Here is an 8,232-nt window from a genome sequence, read left to right as displayed (position 1 = left end):
TATATATATATATATATATATATATATATATATATGTAAAGATATTGTTTAATTTCAAAATAGGTTGTGACTACATTTGAATTACCAGGATGTGAAGATATGTGGACTGTTATTGGTACGTTAAATAATGATGAACAAATAAGACCTGAAGCAGAAGGAAGTCATGCTTTTTTAATTCTAAGTCAAGAAGATTCAACAATGGTATTATATGTTTATATAATTATATTTTTATCTTTAATTGTATATATTATTTAATATTATTAAACATATATTATTTAATATTAAAATATATTTAGATATTACAAACTGGCCAGGAAATTAATGAAGTAGATCAAAGTGGATTCAGTACACAGGGAAGTACAATATTTGCTGGAAATCTTGGTGCAAATAGATATATAGTTCAAGTTACTCAAATGGGTGTACGTCTTCTACAAGGAATTGAACAGGTGAATAAAATATTGTTGTGATAATATTCGAATAAAAATCTAAATATGAATATTTATATCATAAATAGATTCAACATATGCCAATTGATCTTGGATGTCCAATTGTCCATGCAAGTTGTGCAGATCCTTATGTGACATTACTTTCTGAAGATGGTCAAGTTATGTTATTAACTCTTAGAGAAGGACGTGGAACGGCAAGATTGCATGCTCAAACAGCTAATTTATTATTTGTAATTTTTTATGATATATCTATAATTCTTATATATAATATCTTATATATTTCCAATTGTATTTTAATTTAATTAATTTTTTTACTTTAATTGAATTATAGCGACCTCAAATAGAAGCACTATGTGCTTATAGGGATGTTAGTGGAATATTTACAACACAATTGCCTGAAAATGTAGAAGATGAAGTACCTGAAGAAGAACATAATATAGAAGAACCACCTATTGTTGGTAATATTGATAATGAAGATGATCTATTGTATGGTGATGCACCAGCTTTTCAAATGCCTACACCATCACATACTAAATCATCTGAAGGAATATTTAAAAGAACACCTTGGTATATTTAACGATTTAATTAATTAATTTAATTGAATATTTAAAATATAACATTTAAATATTTTTCTAGGTGGCAAAAACATTTACAAGAAATAAAACCAACATATTGGTTATTGGTATATAGAGATAGTGGAACTCTGGAAATTTATTCTCTTCCTGATTTACGCTTATCCTATCTTATTCGTAATTTTGGATACGGACAATATGTATTACATGATAGCATGGAATCTACGACATTACAAACAACGCCTGTTAATGAAATTCCTAATCCTGAAATGCAGGTATCATAAATAGTTAATTAAATTAGTGTTGGTATTGTAAAGTTAAATTTAATATTTTTTTTATTTTATATTTATTAAAAAATATATTATTAGGTGCGTGAAATTTTAATGGTAGCATTAGGTCATCATGGAAATAGGCCAATGTTATTAGTACGACTTGATTCTGAACTTCAAATTTATCAAGCATATAGATATCCAAAAGGTCATTTAAAATTAAGATTTAAAAAGTTAGATCATGGTATAATACCAGGACACTTAAGGTATATATATTTTTTTTAAATTATAATATATATTCATTTTCATGATTCTTAATTATCAATTTATTTCTAGACCAAGACCAAGGGATGAAGATATGCCTGCAATGAATGATACTCGACATTGTATGATGCGCTATTTTAGTAATATCGCTGGATACAATGGTGTATTTATTTGTAGTGATTATCCGCATTGGATATTTCTCACAGGACGTGGCGAATTACGTACACATCCAATGGGTATTGATGGCCCAGTTACCTCATTTGCACCTTTTAATAACATAAATTGTCCACAAGGTTTTCTATATTTTAATAGAAAGGTATCATTACTCATATTAATATTTTATTTTTATTAATATTTTTTATTATTACAATTATTATCATTATATTTATTTTTGTATATAAATTAAGTTAAAATGTAATTATATTTTTTTATATTTCAATTTTAGGAAGAATTAAGAATATGTGTTTTGCCAACTCATTTATCATATGATGCTCCATGGCCTGTTAGAAAAGTACCATTACGATGTACACCACATTTTGTTACATATCATCTTGAAAGTAAAACTTATTGTGTCATAACGAGTATAGCTGAACCACTTAAAAGTTATTACAGATTTAATGGTGAAGATAAGGTATAAATATAAATATAACAATTAAAACTATTAGATAGATAATATTTTTATTATATTTTAGGAATTTACAGAAGAAGAACGACCTGATAGATTTATTTATCCTTCACAAGAACAATTTTCAATAGTATTGTTTTCACCTGTTTCATGGGAAACAATTCCTAATACTAAAATTGAACTTGATCAATGGGAACATGTAACTTGTTTAAAAAATGTTTCCTTAGCTTATGAAGGTACACGATCTGGTTTAAAGGGTTATATAGTATTAGGTACAAATTATAATTATGGAGAAGATATTACAAGCAGAGGAAGGGTAAATTTTATTTTTATATATTAATTGCAAATATATATAGAAGAATTAGAAACCAATCTAAAGTGTAAATCATTTTCTGAAAATGATTTAATTATTCAAAGATTTCTTTATTGCTTAAAACTTTCAGTTGGCAAATCAATTAAGTCATTATTAAATTAATGAAATATTAACTTAATTAATTTATTAAAAAAATTATTTAAATAATAAAGAGATTCTTGAACAATATAAATGATTTTTAAAAAATGTGATTTACACTAATTGATTTCTAAATTTTCTATATTAAATTTAATTTTATTTGAAAATTTATTTTATAGATACTCATATTTGATATAATTGAAGTTGTACCTGAACCTGGTCAACCATTAACAAAAAATAGATTTAAACAAATTTATGCAAAAGAACAAAAAGGTCCCATAACTGCAATTACACAAGTATCTGGCTTTTTAGTCTCAGCAGTTGGTCAAAAAATTTATATTTGGCAATTAAAAGATAATGATCTTGTTGGAGTTGCTTTCATAGATACACAAATTTATATCCATCAAATGTTAAGTATTAAAAGCTTAATTTTAATAGCTGATGTATATAAATCTATTAGTTTATTAAGATTTCAAGAGGAATATAGAACATTATCTCTTGTTAGTAGAGTAAGTAAAAATTTTTTTTGTTATCTTTTATTTTTACAAAAAATAAATTTAAAAAAAAATTTTTATAGGATTTTAGACCAGCTGAAGTTTATACTATTGAATATTTAATTGACAATACTAATTTAGGATTTCTTGTTGCTGATGGTGAAAGTAATATAGCTTTATTTATGTATCAACCAGAATCACGAGAAAGTCTCGGAGGACAAAAATTAATTAGGAAAGCCGATTTCCATCTTGGTCAAAAAGTAAATACATTTTTCCGTATAAGATGTAGAATTTCGGATCCAGCGAATGATAAAAAGCATTTTTCTGATGCAGATAAAAGACATGTTACAATGTATGGTGAGTTCAATTTAAATATGATTGTATATGAAAAAATTTCTTATTTAATTTATTATATTTAATATATTATTATAATTTAAAATTATGATATTTTTTATAATATTAGCATCGCTCGATGGCAATCTTGGTTACATTTTACCTGTACCGGAAAAAACATACCGAAGATTACTTATGTTACAAAATGTCTTAGTAACACATATTTGTCATATTGCTGGTTTAAATCCCAAAGCATATCGGTAATTATAATATAAAGAAATTATATATAATATAAAGAAATTATTTATAAAAATTTAAATAACAAATATTTAATGTAATAATTTTTTTTTTTTAGTACTTATAAAAGTCACATTCGAACTCAGGGTAATCCTGCAAGAGGTATAATTGATGGTGACTTAGTTTGGCGTTATCTATATTTACCTAACAATGAAAAAATAGATGTAGCAAAAAAAATCGGTACACGTGTACAAGAAATAATAGAAGATCTGACGGAGATAGATAGACAAACAGCTCATTTTTAAAAAAAATATCTTTTTATTATTTCAAATCTATACTCCATTTTAAAGATTCTTCTATCTAATGAAGTATTTATCAAGGGAATATTTTTCTATTTAAAATAATAATACTTATAATTGTATTTATATTTTTTATAAAACCTACATTTTTAGAAATTTAAGTTTATTGTAAACATAGCTGAAATTTTAAATATGTATGTATATCATATTAAAATGAATTTTGTACAGATCAAGAATATAGTGATTTTTTAAATTGCTAAATTCATGAGTTATTTTTTGTCACAAAAATATATTAATTAGACAATAAATTTTTATAAAGATTAAAATATCTAATATTTTTTTTATATTCATTCTATAAGTTATTACGATTTTAAACTAAACTTTAAAATACACAATTAAAAATGGAAAAAATGGAAAAAATAGACAAATCGATAAGTCGATTATCTATTAAACAAAGCATCGCTTTAAGACGATTAACGAAGACTGAAGTAATAGGTAATAAGTCATTTAAATATCAACAAATTCAAATATCAACAAAATATTATAAGTATTATATTATTATTATACTTTTCAATTTAATCAATATACTTTCTATCAATATATTGATTAAACAATTTTAAATACTACAAAGCAAATACTACATTGACATGATATTTTACAACTGTTAATACAATATATTGTTTGATAATTTATATCATATCATATAAGAAATAAATGGCACAGTGTAATTATATTATTCAATTATTATTTAATTATATTATTTAAGTTAATTTATACTCTATTTTTATGATTTTATATTATATATTTTTTATGTATTTTTATATTAGAAAACTTTTTTTTTTACATGCAGCACCAATAGTAGAACTAACAATATTGGAAAAAAGAATTTGTGAAGTATTTGATATATTTGATACTACAAAAAGTGATGAAATAGATGTTAAAGATTTGGGAATTATTATTAGAACATTAGGATGTGTTGTCACAGAAGCAGAATTACAAGAAATACAAGTTCAAGTGGAAGATGTAGTAACTAATCGTATACCATTAAAAAAGTTTTTAGAATATATGTCCAAAGCTATTGGTGAATACAAGTAAGCTTTTTATAAATTTGAATTTTATTAAAAGATATAAGTTATGATATTTACATTTTTGAATATTTATTTTGAATTTGTTTTTAATTTTTCATTTTAATATAGATATAAGCCAGCAGAACCAGAAGATTTATTAAAAGCATTCCATTTATTAGATCCTGAACATCGAGGTTACATTATGCGTGAAGACTTAGAAAAAATAATGATGGAAATTGGAGAACCATTTTCAATAGAAGAAATAAATAACATGATGGCTATTGCATGTGATCCCGAAACAAAACAAATTAATTATGAACATTATATTAATTTATTACTTGTATGTATTGATATTTTATATTAGTATATATAATAGATAATATATTATAATATATTTTATGGCTTTTATGCAAATATATTTTATATGCATATTTTATTATAAAATAATTATCACAATAATTAATTTACATATAATTAAAATTAAATTGAAATCTATAGAATATTTTTATACATTGCTTATAGGTAAAAATACCTGAACCATTGAATGTATATTCCATTGTTGATGCAATGGAGGCTGCTAGATTAGAAGCTATGCCTAAAAAACCTAAATTGGATAGTCTTTTACTTACTTATCAATAATTTTTAATATGCAGTTTATATGATGAGATCAATATATTTCATTAATAATATAATGGATGCTATTAAATTAGAAGCTATTCCTAAAAAACATAGACTGGAGAATCTTTTATTGACTTAACAGTCATTTTTTTAATATACAATTTATTTAAAAAAATATATAATCAACAAAAAATATGTTAGTATTAAAATAATTATAAAAGTAAATTATAAAATATTTCTTAGTTTTTTTCTAAAAGAATAATATTATTATTATATATATAAAATATAAATTCATATAATTTCATATTATAAATATATATATATATCAAATTATATATATATCATAAAATTTCAATGTTACAATTTAGAAAATATTGGAGGATCACTTTTAGTGGCTTGTGACATAGCTGCATTTATAAAATCTTCACTTAGAAGCATACTCTGATTATACATGGCCTATTAAAATATAATTTAAAAAAGATATATAAATATGTGTATAAAAAATTATTAAATTTTTTATAGGTGGAAAAATATTAAAACTTACAATATGGTCCAAACCTTCTTGAACAGTATGATCTCTTGAATAAATTAAACTTAATTTTGAACCCTGTATTGCAACTGGACTTTTACTTGCTATTTTTTCTGCAAGCTTTATTGAACCATTTAATAAACTAAAAAATTAAAGGTATGTTTTTAATTCAATAATTCTTAAAAATAGAAAAATTACAAAAATAAAAATTCTTTTTTTATTATTTAGAAAAAAAAATATATTTTTTACCTTTCTTGATTATCAAATAAACAACTCACAAAACCTTGTTGTGCAGCTTCAACAGCTGAAAATTTTCTTGCAGTATATACAAGTTCTCTTATTAAACTGTCAGAACCTATAATTTTGGAAAATCTTTGCAATGTACCAACATCAGCAGCCATACCAAAATCAACTTCTTTTATTTGAAACCATGCATCTGAAGAACAATAACGTATATCTGCTGCAGATATCATATCTATACCAGCTCCAATACATGCACCATGTACAGCTGCAATTACTGGTTTTGGACACTAAAAAGTAATTTTAAAAAAAAAAATTAAAATAATAATAAATATACAAAATAATTAAATCTTAATTTAAATAATATAGTAAATAGTATTATATTTAAAAAAAATTGTAATATACAACTTTTTCTATTGCATCAAAACTCTCTTGATATTCTTTTATCTTTAATCGTAAAATCTTGCATTTTCGTGCAATATCTTCATGTTTTATTAAATCTTGACTAAGTTTCATTATATTTTGCACATCAATACCTATAAAATTTTAATAATAATATAAATAATATTTAATTTTTTTTTTATTATATATAATATTTATAAAATAAAATATAATATACCTGCACAAAATGCTTTACCAATACCTGACAGAATTATTACTCTACATTCTGATTCTGTAGCTAATTCATTAAAACAAATTTTAAATTCTCTGTATAATCATTAAATTAAAAATTTAATAATATTAAATTTCAAATATAATAAATTTAAATTAAAATTTAATGTAAATACATACTTCCACATAACATCATTTAATGCATTAAGTTTTTCAGATCTATTTAACTGTATCATAAAAACAAATTCTTTTGGTACAGATATTGTTAAAGTTTTATATTTATCAAAATTTTTAATATTAGAATAATTCATTTTATAAATATATTGTGTTTCTGAAAAAATTATATGTATTTTAATATTTTTGATTATATGATATTTTTTATTATTTTTTTATTTTATTGTAGATAACTAAATTAAAAGTCAGTTTTTTATGGAACTTTAATTTTAAGATTTAATTCTTACGTGTTTTTATATTTTTTAAACAATAGCGAATCGTATTTAAAAACATGTTAATGAAAAAATTACAAATCAAAGCTGAAAGTAAAAAAATAATTACTAATTATATTTTATATTTATGTATATTTCTTGAATATATATACAATGTTAGAATATATAAATTAATCATACTTCGTAACAATATTATGTCAATTAAAAATCATTGAAAAATTATCATAAATATACATATGATTTAAAGAATTAGTACATCATAATCTATATTGAAATCAAAACTACATAATTAAAATCTAGGAAAATCAAAGTTGATTATAACATAGAATATATTATCATTTCCTACGTTAATTTATTTAGAAAATTCATTGTCAAAATGACATAAATAATTTAATAATAAAATTAAATTTATTCTAAATATAATATATCATGTATTGTATTATAATTGCCTATCATAAATATTATAAGTATTATAAAGTATAATATAGAGCTGAAAAGTTAATATTTAAATTGGCACAAAAATAAAAGAAATATTTCCTTTTACATTTACATAAACATACAATGATATATATACTTTTATCTTCAAGAGATAATAAGATTATTGGATCTACGAAATCTAATTAGATTTATGTTCCTTTCAGATGGCAATTTTTAAAATTTTTTAATTAATTATTTTTAAATTAATTTTTAAATTAATTATTTTTAAGAAAAAGTGAAATCATATTTTAGA

General features: G+C 22.0%; 3 protein-coding genes across 7 annotated transcripts in view; 2 read left to right on the top strand and 1 right to left on the bottom strand.

The window, feature by feature from the left end:
• Nucleotides 1-4,251, top strand: part of LOC102681699 (cleavage and polyadenylation specificity factor subunit 1) — a 6,872-nt gene extending 2,621 nt beyond the window's left edge. Inside the window, exons 8-20 of one of the 2 annotated variants that reach the window (XM_006621751.2) lie at nt 64-201; nt 297-446; nt 515-676; nt 778-1,013; nt 1,083-1,293; nt 1,387-1,553; nt 1,624-1,867; nt 1,997-2,182; nt 2,244-2,492; nt 2,807-3,136; nt 3,205-3,478; nt 3,585-3,714; nt 3,810-4,251. In XM_006621751.2, coding sequence (XP_006621814.1) covers nt 64-201; nt 297-446; nt 515-676; nt 778-1,013; nt 1,083-1,293; nt 1,387-1,553; nt 1,624-1,867; nt 1,997-2,182; nt 2,244-2,492; nt 2,807-3,136; nt 3,205-3,478; nt 3,585-3,714; nt 3,810-3,996 — 2,664 coding nt within the window. In that variant the 3' untranslated portion in view covers nt 3,997-4,251. Of the gene's footprint in view, nt 1-63; nt 202-296; nt 447-514; nt 677-777; nt 1,014-1,082; nt 1,294-1,386; nt 1,554-1,623; nt 1,868-1,996; nt 2,183-2,243; nt 2,493-2,806; nt 3,137-3,204; nt 3,479-3,584; nt 3,715-3,809 lie in introns of those variants that run through there. The other variant, XR_004151355.1, reaches the window with a different exon arrangement.
• A 66-nt stretch (nt 4,252-4,317) lies between these two features.
• Nucleotides 4,318-6,309, top strand: LOC102681914 (dynein regulatory complex protein 8-like). Of its 3 annotated transcripts, none has more exons than XM_006621753.2 (4): nt 4,318-4,485; nt 4,841-5,081; nt 5,187-5,397; nt 5,580-5,709. In XM_006621753.2, exons 1-4 carry the CDS (start codon nt 4,392-4,394, stop codon nt 5,694-5,696), a joined length of 663 nt encoding a protein of 220 aa, XP_006621816.1. In that variant the 5' UTR covers nt 4,318-4,391; the 3' UTR covers nt 5,697-5,709. The 3 variants fall into 3 exon arrangements, with proteins under 3 accessions (XP_006621816.1, XP_006621818.1, XP_006621817.1); XM_006621755.2 differs by lacking the exon at nt 5,580-5,709 and adding an exon at nt 6,198-6,309 and having other exon boundaries at nt 4,324-4,485; XM_006621754.2 differs by lacking the exon at nt 4,318-4,485 and adding an exon at nt 4,591-4,714.
• LOC102670777 (delta(3,5)-Delta(2,4)-dienoyl-CoA isomerase, mitochondrial) lies at nt 5,968-7,577 on the bottom strand. 2 transcript variants are annotated; one of them, XM_006621756.2, is made up of 7 exons: nt 7,518-7,577; nt 7,237-7,387; nt 7,064-7,152; nt 6,853-6,980; nt 6,454-6,734; nt 6,220-6,346; nt 5,968-6,131 (listed from the first exon to the last, which is right to left on the bottom strand). In XM_006621756.2, exons 1-7 carry the CDS (start codon nt 7,561-7,563, stop codon nt 6,033-6,035), a joined length of 921 nt encoding a protein of 306 aa, XP_006621819.1. In that variant the 5' UTR covers nt 7,564-7,577; the 3' UTR covers nt 5,968-6,032. The 2 variants fall into 2 exon arrangements, with proteins under 2 accessions (XP_006621819.1, XP_006621820.1); XM_006621757.2 differs by lacking the exon at nt 7,518-7,577 and having other exon boundaries at nt 7,064-7,123; nt 7,237-7,380.
• Between the last annotated feature and the right edge of the window lie 655 nt (nt 7,578-8,232).

This window comes from Apis dorsata, unplaced genomic scaffold (assembly GCF_000469605.1).
Source record: "Apis dorsata unplaced genomic scaffold, Apis dorsata 1.3 scaffold_636, whole genome shotgun sequence".
NCBI lineage: Eukaryota > Metazoa > Arthropoda > Insecta > Hymenoptera > Apidae > Apis > Apis dorsata.
This window is presented reverse-complemented; position numbering and strand designations above follow the sequence as displayed.

What these genes read in the sequence shown, in the direction of transcription:
- LOC102681914 (XM_006621753.2), top strand. Translation starts at nt 4,392, where the DNA reads ATGGAAAAAATGGAAAAAATAGACAAATCGATAAGTCGATTATCTATT. An exon ending in AAAGCTATTGGTGAATACAA is followed by an intron (nt 5,082 to 5,186) that starts GTAAGCTTTTTA and finishes ATTTTAATATAG; the next exon opens with ATATAAGCCAGCAGAACCAG. An exon ending in ATTATATTAATTTATTACTT is followed by an intron (nt 5,398 to 5,579) that starts GTATGTATTGAT and finishes CATTGCTTATAG; the next exon opens with GTAAAAATACCTGAACCATT.
- LOC102670777 (XM_006621756.2), bottom strand. Translation starts at nt 7,563, where the DNA reads ATGTTTTTAAATACGATTCGCTATTGTTTAAAAAATATAAAAACAC. An exon ending in TTTAAAAAATATAAAAACAC is followed by an intron (nt 7,388 to 7,517) that starts GTAAGAATTAAA and finishes TAATTTTTTCAG; the next exon opens with AAACACAATATATTTATAAA. An exon ending in GTTTTGATGCAATAGAAAAA is followed by an intron (nt 6,735 to 6,852) that starts GTTGTATATTAC and finishes ATTACTTTTTAG; the next exon opens with TGTCCAAAACCAGTAATTGC.